Source organism: Rhincodon typus, chromosome 4 (genome assembly GCF_021869965.1).
Source record: "Rhincodon typus isolate 14 chromosome 4, sRhiTyp1.1, whole genome shotgun sequence".
NCBI lineage: Eukaryota > Metazoa > Chordata > Chondrichthyes > Orectolobiformes > Rhincodontidae > Rhincodon > Rhincodon typus.
The window spans coordinates 20,335,314-20,358,019 of record NC_063335.1 but is presented as its reverse complement, the minus strand read 5'-3'; the positions used below and the strand labels follow the sequence as shown (position 1 = coordinate 20,358,019).

Sequence of the window (22,706 nt, the reverse complement as noted above, 5' to 3'; positions counted from 1 at the left end):
AATCTGTGTAGTAATGAAAGTGCATTGGCAATAAGAGGCTTTTGCACAGGGCAATGAATTCAGTTCTAATAAGTACTCTTCACAAATAAACAATCCCTTCTCAAGTGATATGTACAATGTCAGATATCTAGCAATTTGTTTCTTTTTAGTTTTATAGCTATCTCTAAGACAAAAAAAACACAGGAAAAGCTTACTCTGTGAAAAAGATTCATTTTAGAAAATTTTGACACATTAAATGGACATAGTGATAGCTGCCTAACCCGAACATGATTTTGTTTAGTTGCTTGTCCTGTGGTTAGTTCACTGTGCAGATCCTCAGTTGTGTGGTTTTTCGTTTAATCATTTTCAGTCATTGAATAAAATTCAAACAGCAATTCATAATGTCAAGGCATTCAGTAAGGTACAGCATATAATGCTAGTTAATAAGGTAAGAGCCCCTGGTTTTGGGCATTGTATGTTAGAATGGATAGATTGGCTAACTAATAGAAGGCAGGGCGTTTGGATAAGGGGTGCATTTTTAGGATGGCAACCTATAACTAATGGAGTGTCACAGGATTCAGTGCTGGTGCCACATTTATTTACAATACATATTAATAACTTTGAATACTGAAGTGAATGGAGTATTGCAAAGTTAGCAGAAGACACAAAACAAGATGGTAAGCAAATCATGATGATGACACTAAGATATTTCTTTCATTCACTGATGGGATGTGGGCATCACTGGCCGGGCCAGCAGGTATTGCCCATTGCCAGCTGGTCTTGAGAAAGCAGGGATGAGCTGCCTTCTTGAACTACTGTAGCCCATTTGGTGTTAAGGAGGGAGTTCCAAAATTTTGACCCAATGACACTGAAGCAAGAGCAATAAAATTCCAAATCAGGATGATGAGTGGCTTGGAGGAGAACTTGCGGGTAGTGGTGTTCTGATGCATCTGCTGACCTTGTCTTTCTAGATGGAAGTGGTTGCGGTTTTAGAAGGTGCTGTCTGAGGATCTTTGGTGAATTTCTGCAGTGAATCTTGTAGATGGTGCACACTGCTGCTACCAAGCATCAATGGTGGTGTGAGAGTGAATGTTTGTGGATGTGGTGCCAATCAGATGGGCTGTTTTGTCCTGGATAGTGTCAATCTTCTTGAGTGTTGTTGGTGCTGCACTCATCCAGGCAAGTGGGGAGTATTCCATCACACTCCTGACTTGTGCCTTGTGGATGCGGACATGTTTTGGTGTGTCAGGACGTGAGTAACTCGCTGCAAGATTCCTAGCATCTGACCTGCTCTTGTAGCCATATTATTTATATAACTAGTCCAGTTCAGTTTCTGGTCAATGGTAAGCCCCAGGATGTTGATAGTGAGGGATCCAGTGCCATTAAATGTCAAGGGGCAGTGGTTAGGTTCTTCCTTGTTGGAAATGGTCACAAGTGCCAAGTGTGACTCCAACCAGTGGGGAGGTATCCCTCTCATTCCCATTGACTCCAGTTTTGCTAGAGTTCCTTGATAATACAATCAGTCAAATGCAGCCTTGATGTCAAAGGCAGTCACGATCAACCCACCTCTGCAATGCAGCTCGTTTGCCATGTTTGGAGGTGCAATGAGACCTGCTTATCCTTGTGTACTATTCACTGAAAGTTAACATGAAGGCACAACAGAAGACAAATAATATGTCGGTTTTCATAATAAGTGGATTCGAGTATAGGAGCAAATGTATAAAGTCAGACCACTGCTGGAATGTTGTGTGCAGTTTGGTCTCCTTAACTGAAGAAGAATGTTCTGGCTACTGAAAGAGTGTGAAGAAGGTTTATCAGACTGATACCTGAGGTGGCAGGACTGATGTATGAAGAGAGACTGGATTGGTTAGGAGTATATTCACTAGAGTTCAGAAGAATGAAGGGGATCTCAGAGAAACGTACAAAATTCTAACAGGACTACACAGGGTAAGCACAGGAAAGATGGTCACAACAACCAGCAAGTTCATAACCAGCGGTCACAATTTATGGAAGTAGGGTAGGCCATTTAGAACTGAAATGGGGAGAAATGTCTTCACCAGAATGTGGTGAGCCTGTGGAATTCTCTACCACAGAAAGTGGTTGAGGCCAAAACACTGAAGGAGTTAGGTATATTTCTAAGTGCTATAAGGACCAAAGGGTATGGGGAGAAAGTGGGTACAGGGTACTGAGTGGAATGCTCAGCCTATTCCTACTTGATAGCACTGGCAAGAATAACTTGCATCACTTTACTGATGATCGAGAGCAGACAGATAGGAAATAATTGGTCATGTTGGATGCGTCATACTTTTAGTGTACAGGACATACCCAGACAATTTTAAATATTGTCAGGTAAATGTTTTAGCTGTACTGGAAAAGCTTCACTGGGAGAGCAACAAATTCTGGAGCACAAGTGTTCAATTCTATTGCCAGAATGTTCTGAGGGCCCACAGCCTTTGCAGTACCCATCTTGATATCATGTGAAGTAAAATTGAATTGGCTAAAGATGGTTATCTGTGATGCTGGAGACCACTGGTGGAGGCCGAGATGGATCATCCACCTTACACTCCTAGCTGAAGATTGCTGAAAATACTTCAGCTTTACCTTTTGCTCTAAAGTCCTTGGCTCATCCATCATTGAGGATGCAGATGTTTGTGTAGCTTCCTCCTTTAGTGACTTATTTAACTGCCCACCACCATTCAGAACTAGATATGGCAGGACTGCAGAGAGGAATTGGTTAGCTCTGTCCATCACTTGCTGCTTATGCTGCTTGACATGCAAGTAGGTGGCGAGCAAATCACCAAGAAAGAAAAACATACTTGACCTCATCTTCACCAATTTGCCTGCCAGAGGTATATGTGCCCATGGCAGTATCAATAAGAGTGACCATCTCACAATATTAGTGAAGCTGAAGTCTCATCTTCACATTGATAATACCTCACATTGTGTTGCATGACATTATCACTGTAATTGTCACTGTACTAAATGAGGTGGACTTGGAATAGAATTAGCGACTCAAGACTAGACATTCATGAGGTGGTTTGGAAGTTTCACCAGGTTGACACCTCATTTTTAGGTATGCCTGGTGCTATTCCTGGAATGTCCTCCTGCACTCCTCATTGAACCAGTGTTGATCCCCTGGCTTGATGGTAATGGTTGAATGGGGGACATACCAGGCAGATTGATGTAGCAGATTGAGTTAGAGTAGAATTCTGCTGTGTTGATGGATGTTGTCTTGAGGAATTCAGTGATAGTGAAACCATTGAATGTCAAATGATGATTAGGTTCTCTCTTCTTGGAAAGGATCATTACCTAACACTGGTGTAGTGTGCGTGTTACTTGCCAATTGTCAGCCCAAGCCTGGATTTTGTCCACTTCTTGCTGTAGTTAATCATAGATTGCTTCAGTATCTAAGGAGTCACGAATGGTGCTGAACAATGTTTTGGGTCAAGTAACACTTCTTAGAATGGGTCTGAAGAAGGGTCACTGGACCCAAAATGTTAACTCTGCTTTCTCTCCACAGATGCTGCCAGAATTTTTCCAGCTATTTTTCTTTTTGTTCCACTTATACACTTGTGAATTCAACGATGATACACCAGCTAATGATCATCACGTGAACACTGCAGTGCGATGTCAGATTACTACCCTGCAAAGTGAACTTGTACCTTGCAGTTTCAGACTGTTGTCATCATGGCTGTGGACAATGTTCACAAATGGCCTTGCAGGATGTCATGGCATAACAGCAACATATACTTCAACAGATTACTTGAATCACTGAGACATAGTGTGGAAAAGTGGCAGTGGGTCCACGGAGCATAAACATGTTGTTTCCTCTTAGAAAGACTGCAATTCATTCTTCCATCCTTGCCATTCAACCAGAGCCGTTACCGTCACATTTCAGAAGCTAGCCCAAACAGCTACCACCAATGTCGGTAATCTGCATTTGTACTATCTGAGTCCAAAGCTAGTTGATGTTAAATTTCAAGGCCATCTGCAGTCTAGTCCACTTAAGCTCAAAGGCCTTCCGACAAGCTGAAGAACTGCGGTCACACTGCATTGGAGCACAAAGACAGGTTAAGGCACATGGAAAACAAGTACTAAATAAGTGCACCAGTTTCATTAGTGACTTTCATCTGACCTGCTGATATTACTAACAGCCATTTTTGGTTTTGCCATGATGGGTCAAATGCCTTTGCTACAACATGAATGATGTCACTCCAAAATGTCACAGAAGGAATGACATCGGCCTGAATGACTCACTGTCACACAACAGTTGGACATCAAGGGGATAGAGTCCTTTCAGTCCCAATATCAGCCATGCAGCCATGCAGCTAGGAAGTCAATGGCATCCTCCACCTGGAAAATCTACTATTCTGGAAAATCCATAAGCACGCTCCATCTGCTTGTCTCTGGCAAGAGACAATGAGTAGAGAACCTCAGAGACCTACTTTATAATATAGTGGACAGCAAAGATCAGGATGTTGAAAATATCCCCAATTGTAATCTAAGGAGACCCAGACACAGAAAACTTCACTATCAGAGTCACCTTCACACCCATTGGTAATGCCTTCCTTGTCCTGCTTTGAGGTTGCACATGTGGCTGCAGCAGTTGGTAGACTTCAGTGAGAACATTCTTGTTGAAGCATAGATGGCTCACAGGTTCCTCCTTGTTGAGGTTCAGCTTGGAGAGTTCCTGTTTGATACCATAGATGCATATCATACATCCCTTTTTCTTTCTCTCACTCTCTCTTCCAGCTGATTGTCCTGCTTTGCATGCCCTCTATTGATTCTCCAAGTCGGGCTGTATTACAAGGTTAGTAACTATTGGTGCATCCATGTCTGGGAGAGATTGTTTGCTGCAGAATTTTAAGTCAGCAGAAAAACTTCTTCTGCCATGTTACTCTGCGAAAAATTTCAACCATAAACAAAGATATGCAAAGCAAGAAATACTTTGTATAATCAAAGCCACAATGTGAAATTAATCAGCAATAAGCCTGCAAGTTGTTGATGATCTTTTTAAATGGTGATGGTGGAGGGTTTCTCCCTGCTGTTGAATTCATGTGCAGTTGGGTGGCCTTAAGAAAGTGTTAACTGGAGATTTGAGCTCCAAAATGGTACCACTGGAGCATACTGTTTGTCATCATGATTTGTCTGCTCTGCATATTTATCAAATCACATAAGCTAACACCGTCACCAATACGTCATCCAGTCGAATATGTCATGAAAAGATATGTGCACACTATGGTTAATTTTGTTTTAATCTATAAGGGTAATCATAGCACCCAATAATAATGAGAAATGAAATTCCAGTTTCAAAATACTTGAAATGTACAGTGGCACAATTAACTGCTCATTTAATGCAAAAAAATCCAGTTCAACTTATATCTAACATTTCCTGAAGAGGGCCACACCCAAATATTCCTTTTTTTTTGTTTTTACTTCAAATTTATCAAATTTGCATCTTTTTCCCAGTTATATCAAAAACATTTAACAGCCATCTTTTCTTCTGAATTAAGACATATCAGTTTTGCTGTAAATTACATTAGAATATGACAATGTGCTTTAGTGAAGACAATTCATGGGTTTAACCGTCACTATTTGGAAAAATAATAAATATTTTATTAATTAATCATAATATGCTACCTTTCCAATATCTAGTGAAATACGTTTCAATTTTACTATTAGTTTAAATATCAATTCGAACATTATCTCAATTATAAATGACATGAACAAGTCATCCCTGAAAAAATCTTAAATTGAAGTTAAATAAACTCAATATATTAGCGATTACATTATGTTAGACAAGCATATAGTGAGATAGGGAGTCAAAAATGCAACATCCATTGGTTTAATGAAAGTCATTAGCACAAATGCATCACTGCATGTAGATTTATTTTGTATGAACATATACATTCAATATTGCAAATAATTTAGTTTCTGCATTTATTTCAAAGTTTTAAAACCATGATTAATTCCCAAGGTTAGCTTTATGGTTTGACAGACAGGAAATAATTCCTTATACAGAACTATGGATCACAAAGCCCGTAAGGCACAGATTCACGGGCACATCAGAAACACACAGCAGCATTTAGTGCTCCTGGTTCTCTTAACCAAGACTGCAATCCCTGTACTCCACCCACAAACAGCAGCACTGCAGCTAAAACACCATTTTTTAAATGCTAGCACTGCCTGTTACTTCTACTTGTGCCATAGTTGACTGGCATATGTTTTATTTAGCTTTTTAACGGAAATACTAATTGTAATGTTAATTTTGGTAATAAGTAATCATTTAATGTATAGTATCTGTAAACCATCTAGAACAAGTTCTTCTTAAATGCTTTAGCGCAATAGCAAGACGTTAAACTAATTTTCAGTGCAGTTAGCTTTGAGTAGTCAGGTCCTAGAATTGTGACATTTTCTATTTGCATTTGGGCAGATATGTTAAGAAATAAATGCAGCCTAATATTTAAACCTATTGAGGTTGCAGTTATATTTCATAAAATATGAACGGAATTTCTAGGACTCCAGTTCGGATTGATTCTGGTTGGACTGGAAGAATGACATTTACTGGTCTTATGCTGCGTCAATTACAATAGAGAGTTAAGTGGACTTTGAATAATCATCTTCAACAGCGCTCACTGTCGAAATGAAAGCAGCTTTTGTAGTAAGGAAAGCAAACAACTTTGTTGTAGTGACGGCAGTGGTGGTGATGGTGAGTTCAGTCACCCTGCAAGATATTTGGACACACTAACAAACCCAGGGCCAAATAAATTATATGCGCTGCTTACAATAGATAAGGTCTCAAACAGAAAATAATGCATGCTTTCCACGATGTTATGGAAAAACAACTGCAAAAACAAAAAAAAAGCTGGCTGCAGTTGTAGCCCCCTGCCTTCATTAGTAGGAAAAGCTAGAAACAGTGAAACAAATGAGCAGAAACGAAGGGGAAGTGTCTCCACATACGCTGCCAATCGTTACACACAACACTGCTGTTCAGAATTTGCCATGAATTTCCATTTTCCACCTGCCAGCACCCTTGAGGCTTGCTTGATCATTCCTCTGTGTTTTCAGTCTGTTGACACCACTTTTAATGATAAAAGTGCATTAGCTGAATGAAAGCCTTACTTCAAGCATATGCCAACACTGCCGGTTAGTCCGCAAAACCAGGGCATTTGTTACAACTAAAGACTACATAGCAACTGTGGCTGTACTCACAATGGATTAATTGAAACTCGAAGTGTTTCTTTGGAGTTTGCTTTCAGGCAGAATTTAATGGATGTAAGGGCGCGGCTGTCTCTCCCCCTCCCCCTTTAAGTGTTGGAACATTGCAGCAAATGTATTGAAAACGTCCCATTTTCAAAAATTGAGGTTCAGCACCACGGACAGCGCCTAATGACGGCGCCAAAAACTATCTCGTAAGAATTTTCAGCAATTATAAAATGTACTGTTTCCAAAACATCAATTCTTGATACCAGACATTGAACATCTTGCATGGAATGTGCCACTGGAATAAAGAGGGGTGGCTCAATATTTATTAGCATTTTCAAACTGCATACTGGCACTTTGTGCTTTAGCATCATTGGTGGATCAATATTTAATACCTGGAGATCCAGAGAATGCACCAGTCATGTCAAGGGATCTGTTCAGCCAATCTGCTTTGCTTGGCAGATGATTATTATTCATAGAAGTCAGCCTGTATTCTTTCCCTTCCAGAGCTCCACACTGCTGACTCAGTGCCTTATTCAGTCATCTCTGTACGCTGCTGTAGCTGGACCCTTTTCCCTCCCAGCTTCTGAACATTTGCAACCTCCACCATGTCTAAAACAGCAATCGGTAAGAATTCCTTACTTTTTGTCATACCCGTCTTTAATTTCTCTCAGCAGAAAATTTTGTGTCTTCAACTATGTAGATTTTTTTAAAAAATAATCAAATCTTTTTATGGTGGCTTATTTCTAAAACAAAAAGAACTCATGTAACTCACTAAATCTGCTAGTCGCTAAATGAAAAGTCATTTTACAGCATTTCCTCGAATGTTCCTGTTCTATTAGTACAGTGCATTCAAAAATGCCCAGATATGACAGCAGCACCTTGAAAATTATTATCATTAGCTTTATTATTCTTAATTTGTGGTAAATGTTATAATTGTAGGTGAAAAAGGCTGTCACGTAAAAAGGAAACATTTAAAGTTTTAAAGATTCGATTAGATATAAAATATCGATGTAACAAAAGAAAGCAATCTAGTGCAATGTTTGCTTTATTGTTCTATGAGATTGGTTTGTATTTCATTCCTTAATGGTTGTAAAATCCTTAACATCTTCCGAGAATAAAGGTACATTTGGGTATTTTGCAGTGGTGTGCTTGCTACGTTTTTTTTTGACAGAACAGAACACAACACAATGCAGGCAGACCCCACCCATGTGGCTTCTCTTTCAGCATTGAGATACCATTCAAAATTTATCCATTTTCATGTTAATTGGCTGAAATTCCTGTGGGAGATATGAAGATCAATATTGTAGAAATTGCAGATATTACAAAAATAAAAAAAACTAACAATATTAAATATGTCAGATTAATGTAGATGAACAAGTGTCTGCAAAATTACAGTAGCCCACCTCGTAATAAGTGAGAAATTATATAAAAAAACAAAAATCAAACTATCCAATAGCTGCAATATTTGTTATTCACACTCAACAATGGCTTAGAACTCAAAGAAGGAATGATGCAGCAAGACATTGTTTCAGAAAACTACCAGATGCTAATTAGAAGGTTCTGTCCTGTTACCATCTGGGATTTTCAATAATATGAACACATCACTGAAATTAGTTCTCTCTTCAGAGACAGATGTCTCCATTTAGGCTTGTTGAGGAAAAGAGGAAATCTGTATGTAAATTACGTGTGCAGTCAACGGCAAATAACAAGGTGGGAAGGGCTGGGTTCTTAATCTGAAATGGAGCTGTATGCATATACATTGAGACTAAACTCTGGGAGAAAAGCCAGCCCTGCAGTGCCTACAACAATGATCCCTCCCCACTGCACCAATCCGGTAATCAGTATTGATAATTTGTAGTTGTGAGAGACTGATCACTGCAGAAAGCCCTATTAAGAATGCTGTTGCCATGGGAAGCTCTTCAATTGATTAATAAGCAATTCATGTATGGCAACCTGCTGTTTTGGCAAAAGATAAGGCTGCTATGAGCAGTAGCTGAAGAAGGCCACCAATGTGAACCAAAGCTCAAGGCAACAGAAATACCAGACGTGCTTTGTATTTGGACAGCCAAAACAAGTCTCAGGTGCTGTCTAGGATGAAAGCAATTGCACGGTTATATAACCAAATCATCATATTGTTTATGTTATCATGTTGGGCACAATTAGACAGGAATTAAACCTTCTCCAATTTCCCTTATTGCAATACCTTTGTTCTTTAAGAATATTTGTATTATTCAGCTTTAATTTTACCAACTCATTTCTTTATTGAAGCTGCAGATATTCTGAAGATTTTGTTTTCCAGAAAAGTAGCTAATTCTCTTCTGCCACTTTATTATTGTATTTTTTACAGTTTAATCTCAGAATAAATATAAAAATCCAAAATAGTTACTATTGTACTCTTATTAATAAAAAGCACAGATAAAAATACAAGACTTTATAATAAATTGGCTCATGAAATGGAATCAAAGTGTGTGTGTACATATATATATACTATTAACATAAGAGCATATAAAATGCCACTTATACAATTTCATATATACTTTCAATATTTTATTGACTTTTTTTCTTGCAAGCCATAAACCATCCAAGCTTTTTCAGTTAATTGAGAAGGCAAAAGTGATCTTGGTTATTGACTTTTCAAAAATCACTGCCCATGTCATTCCATGACCAGCCACCAGACAGTGCTAGTCATGATAAACAGGACAGGCTCAAATTAACCCTCCTCCCATTCAAGACAGGACACCATGCTTCCACATGGTGCTCTTTCTTCGTACTGCCTGGTTGGGGATAGCAAGTCAAGTAATTGACAGTTCTTGGACTAAAACCTACAAATTGTAGCTGTAAGTCAATTCCTTAGCCACTATATATTGGAATCTAATTTTTTTCAAATCTCTTAAAGAAAATTTCTAACCAAATTCTTGCCCATTTGACGTTTTCTTTTTAATCTGTACGACCTTGAATAGAGGTTGTTGTGTTTAAGCACATGATTAAAACGTGGCCTTATTTCAATTTAATTCTCACCATTCAAATCCCCATTTTCTTTATTATCAAAATATTATCAACACATTTGTTTATGTTTACTCAAAACAAAATTAATATTGGGGTAATTTATTTTAGTTATTTGCATATCATGAATACTAATATTTCAGGGGAAGATGAGATTCCATCTGCATTGCTCTCATTTCAATTACGTTAATTATTGCAGCTCAGAAAGAAAGAATTAACGGTAGATCAGAAATATTACCCCAGAAATCCATTTCTCTTTTGGAACTTTAACTCATAATAAATAAATAGCATGAAATTATTTTATGTGATAGCATACAGAACTGTCATCGATCAGTAAATGTCTAAACACATTAGATGGTGTAAAAATAAGTCTTTGAGAACTATCTATAGTTTGCCACAGAATGATCATTGCTCTTACTATTTTATTGCTTGGGTATTAATATGTTCTGACATATACAAACTTGTATCTGCAATATACTGTTAAACTGTATTCCCAGCCAATATACTTCCCTTCCAATATGGCTGGCTCATCACAGCCCTCTGAGGATATTTAACAAGATAATTAATAGCAGCAAACCACCATAGGTGATTCCACTACATTCTCAGAAAAACAAAATTAGCAAAACTGTTAGCCTTGGCAACAAAGTCCAAATCCTGAGAATGAATTTAAAATAAGCCTTCCACGTTCTCTCAAACACTTCCAAAGAATCTTGTCTCTAACTTCCCCTGTTCTTGTGCACTTTGCCATAAAACTATGCTCAGTAGTACAATGAATATTTAATTATGAATTTATCTTCTGGTGATATCTTGTAAAAAATTGCTAAAATCATTCTTATGATAATATTTAAAATTATGTTAGTAAATGACTGAAATACAATTCTGTTGTAAGGCATTTTATAAGTGAACAATATACATATGAAACAATAGGTTTAGTTCTTGTGAATAATGCAAAAGCCACTCACTTGAGTGGAATGTACAGTGATGTGCAATATCAAGAGAAATTAAATGTTTAAGAGAATATTTCTGCCTTTTTAAAGCAAGTTCAAATTTATTTGATGTTCTCCATGAAAATAATTCTGTCACAAATTTCACTGAAGGAAATTGTTGACAGGAGTAAAGCATTAATATATTGAAAGTAATGCAATAACAGTAAAATATGTTCCCTGACTGTTAAATACAATGCAACAAGAACTACATTTGTTGAGAACAAAAGCAAAACACTGTAGGTGCTGGAAATCTAAAATAAAAACAAAAATGCTGAAAATATTCAGGGAGTCAGGCAGCAACTGTGAAGAAAGAATGTTTCAGCTCAGTCACTTTTAATGAGAATTGAAGGTTTTGGAATAGCAAATTGTTGTTAACCTCAAGCAGGAACAGTACAGTTAAGAAATAAGGGACATGCGGGGTGGGAGTGAGCAAGCAAGGGGTTGGGGTTCTTGTTGAAAGGTATGACTGATGCAATAGGTGACTTTTTAAAAGTAGGAAGAAATGTATTAAGGCAAATAACTTTGAATGCAATTTCTGAAGTGTGGGGAGGAGTAGAATAAAGGTTCTTCCAATGAAGACAAGTGAGAATATTCAGTTGGTTAGATTATCAATAAGCTGACTGGAGTGACAAAGGTAGTTGCAGTGATGTTCTAGGGGTTATAGTAGATGAGAATGCTAATTTTGAAATAAATATGCCAAGAAATAAGAAGCCAGTGGAGCTTAGCCAGGGTGATAAGTGAGTGGCATTAGTGGTGGGGAGGTGGATGGCAAAAATCTACAGGAATTGAAGTTTATACAGGATAAAGCTTGGGAGATTGCCAGCAAAAAGATTGAAAAAGGCAAAACTAGTGGTAACAATGACGCAACTGAGTATTCAGCCACAGTGGAGGTGTGGAAAGGAAGGAAACAAATATAGCTGAAATTGAACAGAATACTACATAATTGAGTTTGAGCTAGCTTTCAGGAGGGTGACTGTCATTGGGGGCTGCAAGAGTATTGGATGTCTAAAGAAAAACAGAGTTGCTTCCAATTCAACAAGCTACGGAAATTTAGTCTATACTTAATTGCTGAATAAATTTGAATTTTAATGAGTGCATTAAAGCAGGGGGGGTTTCAATCCCTTCATAACTCTTCATAGTTTAGAATTTCTAGCTGGAGCTTGCCTGGAAATTGAGATTTTAGGCTAAATTTTGACTGACTGGGTATTCATGCTACTGAAATTTTCTAAATGTAGGTCACAAGAGAGATTTTCCCACAATTTTACAACCATACAGAGTGCATCTGTGACTTACTGATATGTTTCCAAGCTCTGCACTGAAAGTATCCATTGAGAAAATTATTTGTTTGGGTTGAATTCCATCTAGTCTAACATTAAGAAGGCTCTTTTCTGCTGATGACTATGTGGCAGGATGGACTGTGAATATTATTCAGTCTGGAGCAGAACTTTGAGGTCATGTGAGTGGCATTCTACACATACCAAGCGCTTACATGCGGGAATGACTCAGAGCATCTAACAACTGAATGTATTTAATTTACAACTGCGTGGCAATCCAATAGCCATAACCTCTTCTTCAAACTTTGAAAACCACATAAAGATAATTGCAGCAATATTAAAAATGCAAATTTTAAGCAAATCATTCAGCTTGAAGTTCAATTCTGTGATGTGCCATTGTCTGTGAGAGAAGATGCTCATAGAAAATATATTACAGGAACTTGCAGGTCATCTATCTGTGATTGTCACCCATCCCCATCCTGTCCTGTGAAAACTGATCAAACCTCCTAGTACAAGGCAAGTTATCACAACTATCAGGAAATTCACTGATATTTTATATGTAAGAACTAATATAATCATTTTGGTACAAAGGTGAATTCTAATTTGTTTTATACTAAAAAAAAGTTGTGTTCTTTTATATTTAAAAAGACTTGCATCTATTTGCACCTTCCATTTACTTCATCATTAAAATGATTTTGGTAAAATATATACCGATGTTATAGCTTGCTGTAAGTGCATTCCACAGTTTGATTCAGTATCACATGATCAGAAAGATCCAAGTACCAAACCCTGGTCTGTGCTGTGATATGACAGTAGGATTACCGCAGTTGGTCTATTGTTGTAAGCTTCGGTGTTTCCAGGTTTCCTGCTAGCAATTTCAGATACAGGATTTTCTTGGAGTCTGCAGAAACTCGAGATTAATCTCCTGACAACTGCTGCAAAAATTAAGGAGAGAATGATAGAAGCATTTAAAAATGCTGGGTTTTTTTAAATTTTCGTCAAAAGTTTTTGTTTATTGGTTATAGATGAGGGACAATAAAGGCTGTCAGCCATTAATTATGTCAAGGTAACAAAGTGGCTGCTTTCTAACTGGCATAGGAAAATGGTGAGGCAGTTGTAAGAGATCATGTGATCAAACCTCTTGGATGATATCTAAACAGAATTGACAACCCTATTGTGATCATCTGTCAGAAAATGCATATGCATATGCATGAGCAATTAAACAGAAGGGAGTTAGGCTATGAGACTGTGTCCATGGTCACATAGCATGCTGAGGCTCTAATATAAAGAGTGGTGGGTTCCTACGCCCAACCAACAGAGAGACAACAAGCATCAACCACTACCTTCAGTGTCACTGGGTCAAAATCCTGAAACTCCCTCCTGACAGTATTATGGGTCTACACACACCAACTGGACTGCAGTGGTTCAAGAAGCCAACTCACCACCACCCTCTCAAGGGAACCTAACAATGGACAATAAATGTTGGTTCAACCAGTGAAGCTCACAATCAATATGAAGAAAAAAAGCAGGATTTTTATTTTAAAAAGGATAAAATGATTTTTTTTAATGTGTCTAATGCTGTAGATATTTTTTTGAATTTTAGCTTTTATTTTGTCTATTTGGAGCTAAGTACAAAGGAGCAGGCTTGTGGAACAGCAAGTCACTGTTTATACGTGCTGTGTCTCAAGGTGGCAAGATTCAGCCTTGCACCTGCAATTTCCCCATGAGGTAAGTTCACAGATCACACACTTCTACAACACATTACATTCAGGTGAAACAAAATGGAAAAGTAAAGTCAACTCCCCCGAGGTTCCCTGAATCAACACATTACAGTGTGGTGCTGCCAAGCCTTAAATATTGCAATCTTTTCCATTATCCACCATTTTGATTCAAAATGGTTCTGTTGTGCAGGAAACCATGAACAGGAAAGAAATGCCAAAATGGACTGTCATTTGACAAAAAAAAGGTTTTGAAGAGCTTTGTCAACTCCAAATCTGCTATCAATATGTGAAATTGATGGTTCAAATAATTAAAGTGTTCACAATGAGGAAAACAGTGTGAAATACAGAAATACTGCTGTGATTAAGAATTGTCATTTTGTTATGTCGGTCACATTGCTGCAGTATATTATATTTCATAGTAATAGTTTCCTGATTTCCTAATGCTTTCCAAGTAACAAAAATAGTGGGAAACTACACTGTGACCTTTGCTGATAACTAAGTAATGGTATCTCATTTTATTCTCATTATCTGATACTTTCAAGAGGGGAAAAGATCAATAAAAATGCATGACTTAATGATTTAAAAAAAAAAGAAATTTGATGGTTCTTACAATATTGACTACATTTATCAGAAATCTTGACAGAAATCTTTTGGCATTGAGGACAATCATGGTCCAACTATAACACAGGTCCTGTATCAGAGTAAGGCCATTGTCAAAATGATCATTGTAAATGCAAAGCATTAATAATTACCATGGAAAAAGTAATGGTGTATAAATTTCAGGATGTTGTCCTGGGACTCTTCTCCAAGTACTTGATTTTGAATCCTATTTAGGTCTGGGAAGAATCAAGGAAGTATAGATTCCTTGTTGGAATAGAAGACAAAAAACTGATTATCACACAAGCTTCTTACTGCTCTATATTTTTCATGTTTTATATTTGGACCTTGATATTTGTACCTCTATATTTGTCCAATTATGCAATAAATTCCTTACTTTTTCTATACAATTCTTTTGAAATTTTAGCTATGCTCATAGAGTGTGCAAACTTTATTACAATTTTGAACCTATTCATCAGAAAGTCATATCATGCTCTTCTAATCTATTGAACCTCTTTGTTCCAGTAGAAATCTTAGTCACTTTTAGCCAGAATATTACTCTCTAAATGTTTTCACATATAGCCTGTGCTGTAGTGGGGAAATGTTATGATAATGTTGATTCTTTTCTAATATAAGCACCAAAACTGAAGTTGTCTTTGGAAGTAGTTTATTTTATTTCATGGGTAAAGGTATACTGAAATATTCACCATATTAAGTTATAAAACACTATAGCTACTTTAATCATATAATGCTCCTGTCTTGATTTTAAATCAGATTGAATAATCTCATGGTCATTTCATTGATACTTGATTTCATCTCTAATCTGTTCTCTCCTTTCTGGACACAACTGTATCTATCTTTTCTGTACAATGCCATCAACATCTATCCCAAAACTGCTATTTTTATTGTTTTTACAGGAGATCTCCGCTATCCTTCCTGGAACTTAACATCTTTATCATTGTTGACGCTGTCATTATTATCTTTCCCAAGATGCTCATCACTATCCTTCCTGAGGGTGCTTATTTATACCTCCTGAGGTTGCCGTTCCTAACCTTCCTGAAGCTGTCATCACTATTCTTCAATTTATCTCTACAGTTTCCTTCTAAAATTCTTATTCTACATTCACTTCTGACTCCAATGAGTCTAATAAAGTGCTTCAAATTCTACCAGTCATTCCAAATGAGTTTCTAATGATTTTTAAGACCTCTAATTAACCACCTACAATTCCATTTAAATTGAAATGCTCAAAAGAAGAGAAAACAGTTCTTGTTTAATATTTGCCAATCTACTTGTTCAGAAATGTTATTACACATCTCTGGAGCAGGTGGGACTTGAACATAGGTCTCCTGGTTCAGAGATAGTGACACTACAACTGTGCCATAAGAGCCTCACAATATTTTTTATGTCCAGAGGTGCTCTTACACACAACTGGATGTCTTTTTTTCCCATCACCAAATCACCCATGTATCTTTTTTTCATCTATTAACTACCACCAGTAAATCACCTATGTTTTTCAATTGATTAATTCATATACAAAATCTGTTAAGGGCAGTGCAAGCTATCAAAGGTGAGTGAGAGGACTAAATCAAGCAGTTATATTTTATTTAACCTAGTTTTCTAATCAACCTGTTCAGAGATATTATTACACACCTTTGGAGCAGATAGAACTTGAACCTAGGCCATGCATTCCATGGGTAGGGCCACTACCACTGCACCACAAGAGGGCTCTTTCAGTTGCTTTTTTTTATGTAATGTCTTATCTATTGAAACCATCTGTAAGTCACTTACATGTAGTGATCTACTTTGAAGTGAAATTATGATCGCTATTTGCACAAATGCGGTAGATGTTTTACACGTGAATATGAAAAGATTATTGTTTATGTTGTGAATTTAAGAAAAGATTAATATTGATCAGAGCCTCTCAACGTTTTCTCTTCTGTCAAAGGCCGTTGTTTTCCATTTCTTTTCCTCTGGATTTTCCAAGAAAAATTTAGTGGTTCTACCCAGCCATGTTCTGAATTAGTGTTGAATATTTACAACTGGATTTTACATCCTCCACTGGAGAGGGCATGGAAAAAAAATTGAGCAGCCAACCCATTGACTCAGCACCACCCTTCCCCTTCCTGCATCCTGCCTCATCTCCACTCTGTCACCACATTACAGCAGGGTGAGGGAAGCCTATCTGCCCTGAAGCCTATTGAGGTTGTTAACTGTTCAGTTGGTGGCCATTTAAGGACTTCATTCTGCCTTTGATGTGCTGCTGAGGAAGGGAGAAAGAGCATGACCAGCCCAGCATATTTCACGGTTCTGGCTTCCCCAGCTGAGTGTAGCAAGGGTGAGGAAGGAGTGGGTTACCTCCTTTGGGTTTCACTGTGCTTATCAGGCATAGTCCAACATGGTAAACGCACTTTGTGCTTCTCCCCTAGCCTCTAAAACCTGACCTCCGCCCTCTCTCCTGCCTTGCTGGGGTCTGCAAACTCTGCCTGACCAAAACATCTGGACTTAACTTTAAGTCCAGGGGACATCTTCTTCCTTCCAAGCACTGCCTGTAGGCCCAACAGTGGCCACTACTGTCTTCTGGCACTGCTGTGTTAATAGAGCTGTTGGTAATGTGACCTTATAAAGGTTTATAACATTATGAGGGGCATAGATAAGGTGAATAGTGGGGCAGTTCAAAACTAAGAGGCATATTTTTAAGGTGAGAGAAGAAAGGTTTTAAAGAGAGCTGAGGGGCAAATTTTTGACTCAGAGGGTGGTTTCTGTGCGGAATGAACCGCCAGAGGAAGTGGTAGGTACACGTACAGTTATGACATTTAAAAGATAGGTACATGAATAGGAAGGTTTTGAAGGGAAATGGGCCAAATGCAGGCAGGTGGGTCTAGTTTAGTTTGGGAAACTTGTTCGACATGGATGAGTTGGACCGAAAGGTCTGTTTCTGTGCTGTATGACTCTATAGCTCTGTAACTCAAGCGTGAGACTATCCATCCTTGAGAGGAAGCCCCACTCAATTAATTAAGGCCAACTGCTATGCATTAAGCCTGCGGGAAGTCAGGTTTAAAGTCAGCAAGGTTCCAACTGACCTTTTCACCAGAGGGGAGAGGGATGCATACTCCCAAAAAAATCCACCACTTGAAAATCGTTAAGTTACAAATATTGGTTTCAAAAAAACTCAGCACATTGCAGTTCAGTTTATGACTCTACTTGAAATGAGCTTGCCACTGTGCAGGATATAAATCTGCAACAATAAAACTTGTTATACCAGCAAGTAAAATTCTTATGGCCCACTTGTAAAGTGAAAACTGACTAGTATAAAGCAAGAAACTATGGATAACTGGATTTCTTCCAAATTTTGATCAATAAAGATTTAAACAATGTTACATTTTCAATGTGAAATGATGGTAATTGTTTAAAAGCACTGAATATTGCGTAAATTTTCCAGACATTATTTTGAACCAAAAAAAGAGAATAAATATTGTGTGCGCTGGTAGTTTTTTTACATGTTATACTCTTACCCTTATTTATTCAGTCAATGTTGATTAAGAAACTACCTTGCAATAGGCTTATTGTCTTAAAGACATTTGTAGCTATTTTGCATCTTAACTGCATCAAATAGCAGGGCTTGAGCTGACCTATCTGTTTTGACCCAAGGAATGACTTTTTCAATCTCTACATAATGATATTGCACCTAAATTAGTACATTTTGTTCCAAAAGCTTACACTAGGAAGGTTTGTTGCTTTCTGTGACAATTTATATACTCGGAAAAATCCATAATGGCCTTTACAAAACTTGCAAACTGGTTAGAGAAGGAATTCAATTGCATTATGTTAAGATTTATCACATCAGTGGAAGGTAAGCATCTTAAAGTCAGGGTCTTTTTAACGCAGTGAAAATAGCCAGGATTATTTCATACTGCTGTCAGAAATATGGCCACTACTGGTATGTTGTTAAACTAGACATGTCCACTATGCCACGTTCTCACACATTTACATGTTTAAAAGTATTGATCACATCATTTTTAAATCAAAGACTGAAATAACTTACGTAATGTCTGTCACCGGTGATAGGAAATGCAATCACACTCAACATGAAATGCTATAAAATAGACTTATAACTAATTCAACAGATTTTTTTTTAACTTTACATCTCTCAAATAAACTAATAAGTTAGTTTCAATTTCTCAGCCTGTTCAAAAATCTTTATAACATTGCTTGAGTCACATTGTCATACAATGTAGAAACAGGCCCTTTGACCCACCATGTCAATGCTGACCAATAAACACCAAACTACACTAATCCCATCTATGTTGTGTATGTTTCTATGTTAAATGTATCAGGGCTGTTGACTGACTATGTTATCTATGTCAATTGGTAGTTACTGATCTACTTCAGGGCTTCCCAAACTGAGAATCATGACCCCCAGAAAAGTTGCTGTCAAACTTTGGGGTCATGTACTCCAAGGTAGCAATCTGATAGAAAACTCCTATCAAATCTTCTCTTTGCCTTCCTGTCTCCAAGGAAAACAGTTCCATTTTATCCATTCTATCTATCTAAGAACATAAGAACTAGGAGCAGGAGTAGGCCGTCCGGCCCTTCGAGCCTGCTCCGCCATTCAATAAGTTCATGGCTGATCTTTTCATGGACTCAGATCCACTTACCCGCGTTCTCACCGTATCCCTTAATTCCTTTATTGTTCAAAAAAATATCTACCTTATCTTTAAAAACGTTTACTGAAGTAGCGTCAACTACTTCACTGGGCAAGGAATTCCATAGGTTAACAACCCTCTGGGTGAAGAAGTTCCTTCTCAATTCAGTCCTAAATCTGCTCCCTCTAATCTTGAGGCTATACCCTCTTGTCCTAGCTTCACCTGCCAGTGGAAACATCCTCTCTACATCTATCTTACTATTCCCTTCATAATTTTATATGTTTCTATAAGATCCCCCCTCAATCTGAATCATTGGAACTATTCTTGGAAATCTTGTCTGCACACTTTCCAATTTGTTCACAGACTGATGTGTGATACTCAGAACTGTACACATTACTCCAGCTAAAGCTTTAACTACATTTAGCATAACTTCCATCCTCTTGTGCTCTGTGCTCCTACTAGTAATACCTAGGATACTGGATACCTTCTTAATTGCATTCTCCAACTGCTTGGGCATCTTAATGACTTATGCATATATACATCCAGTTCTTTCTGCTCCTGTATATAATTTATAGTTGCTTTTGTTTTATGCTGTTTCTCCATGTTCTTCTTACCAAAATGTATAATATCACATTTCTCCATGTTGGTCTCTATCTGCCCATTTCACTTAATATGGATCAAGAAAAGCAATTGTCCCATTACTGACCCCTGAAGATCTCCACTATAAACCTTCTTTTAGCCCGTAAAATATCCATTAACCATCACTCTTGCAATATGGGCCAAATGTTGTCAAATGGAACTAGATTAATTTATAATATCTGCTTGGCATGGATGAGTTGGACCGAAGGTGTTTCCATGGTGTACAACTCCATGACTCTATAAGTCTATGACTCTCAGTTTCTTATCACTCAGCCATTTTTTAATCCATGTTGCCACTGTTTCTTTCATTCCAAGAGATCTAAGTTTGCTCGTAAGTCTGTTATGTGGCACTGTATCAAATGCTGTTTTGGATGTCCATGTACATGACACCAAAAACATACACTCATCAAACCTCTTCATTACTTCTTAAAAAAACTCCAAGTTAGCCAAACACATTTTTTCCCTGAGGAAACCCATGCTGGTTCTCCTCAATGAACACACATTTGTCCATGAGATAACAAGGTGTAGAGCTGGATGAACACAGCAGGCCAAGCAGCATCAGAGGAGAAGGTAGGCTGATGTTTCGGGCCTAGACCCTTCTTCAGAAATTTGTCCATGTTGCTATTACTTCTATCTCGGAATGATTGTTTCAAGAGGATTCTCCACTACTGAAGTGAAACTGACCATTCTGTCATCAGTGGGTTTATCCTTACAGCTTTTTTTTTTGAACAAAGGATTAATATTTGCAATTCTCAAGTCCTCTAGCACCAAGAAAGATTAATAAATTAAGGCCATTAGCTCTGGAATTCCCATGTCGTCTGGTCTGGTTTCTTGTCAATTAAATATCAACAGCGTATCCAGTATCTCCTCCATATCATTTTGAACCCTTCCAGTGACTGAACTTTGCCATCGGAGCCTATGTAGCATCTGTTTTCTTGATAAAGACAAAATATATCAGTTTATTACCTCAAACGTGCCCTCTGCTTTCATGTATTTTTTAGTCCCTAATCAGCCCTATTCTTCCTTTTGCCACTGTTTTACTGTTTTTGTGGCTAAAGAAGACCACAGAGCTCCCAAGCATGTTAGCAGCCAGTCTCTTTTCATAATCCCACTTTGCTTTCCTTATTTGCTTTCTCACCTCTCTTCAGAAGCTCCTGCATTCAGCCTGGTTCTGAACTGTACTTTTGGCATTGACAGAGTAGATCGTGAGAATCTGTTCCCATTGCAGATGTGTCTAAGACAAGAAGGCATAAATTTAAGGTGAGGAGTACACCGTTTACAGGAGCTCTGAAGAAAAAGTTTCTTCATCCAGAGAATGGTAGAAATCTGGAACGTCCTGCCTGACAGGATGGTGGAGGCCTGTACACTCACAATATTTAAGTAGCCTGATGAGGACTTAAAATGCCAGCACATAGTAGGCCATGGACAAAGTGCAGGTAAATGGGATTAGTGTAGTTTGGTGTTTGTTGGTCAGCATTGACATGGTGGGTCAAAGGGCCTGTTTCTACATTGTATGACTCTGTGACTCCAAATAGCTTGTACTTCTGTGTAATTTCCTTGCAGATCTATTTCTGTACATCCATCCCCCTGATTGGCGGCCAATAGACTACACCAATCTCCTTACCTCTAGCCAAATCAATCTGTCCTTGGACCCTCTGAGACAGGCTTTTCCTCCAGCACTGCAATGATCTGCCCATACCCCAACCACTCTGCCTTTTTGCCCCTAGCTTTTCTGAACATCTTATATCCAGAAACATGTAACACCCAGTGCTGGTGTTCCTTGAACCAGGTTTCTATTATAGCCACAATATCATAATTCCATGTGGCAATCCATATTTATAACTCAACAATCTTATATCCTGTACTCCATGCACAGAAGCCCTATTCTGGAGAGTAGTGCCTTTAAGACAGAAGGCCAGCACAGGCCAGAGAGGGAACTGTGGCTTACAACTATTGGTAGATTCCCTCAAATCCAAGGGATCATTGACTGCGCTCGCATAGTCAGATCAATTCGCCAGATTTCTGAATAGGAAAGGCTTCTGCTCATGTCCACCTCATTATTAGTTGGTCAATAGTGGAAACAAAGGATACCCATCTTGCAGGTCTACATTCAGGTCCAGGAGAGCTGGTTCTTGGATGATTCCTTCATTCTGCAAATGCCAGAGAAGCTGCACCCCTACCAGCCACACCCAGGCTCCATGGTGACTTTTGGGGGATAAGAGTTATCGTAAGACCATTAGACTGTAAGATACAGGAGGTGAATTAAGCCACTTGGCCCATCACGTCTGTTCTGCCATTCGATCATGGCTGATATGTGTCTGAACCCCATTCTCCTTCTTTCACCCTGAAACCCTTGATCCCCTTTCTAATCAAGAAATTATCTACCTCTATCTTAAACATATTCAATGAGTAGGCCTCCACAGCCTTCTGCAGCAGTGAGTTCCATTGATTCATTGTTCTCTGGCTGAAGAAATTCCTCCTCAGCTCTAAAGGGTCATCTCTTCACTCTGAGGCTTTGCACTGGGTCCTACTCTCTCCTACTAGTGGAAACACCTTCTCCACATCCACTCATCAGGCCTCTAAACTATTCTGTAAGTTTCAATCAGATCCCTCCTCATCCTTATAAACTCCACCAAGTACAAACCCAGAGTATTCAAC

At 38.2% G+C, this 22,706-nt stretch overlaps 1 protein-coding gene across 1 annotated transcript in view; it reads left to right on the top strand.

Moving 5' to 3' along the window:
* Positions 1–7,652: 7,652 nt before the first annotated feature.
* stmn2b (stathmin 2b) overlaps positions 7,653–22,706 on the top strand; it is a 55,037-nt gene continuing 39,983 nt past the window's right edge. The window contains exon 1 of the mRNA XM_048595884.1: positions 7,653–7,809. Coding sequence (XP_048451841.1) covers positions 7,791–7,809 — 19 coding nt within the window. The 5' untranslated portion in view covers positions 7,653–7,790. The remainder of the gene's footprint in view (positions 7,810–22,706) is intronic.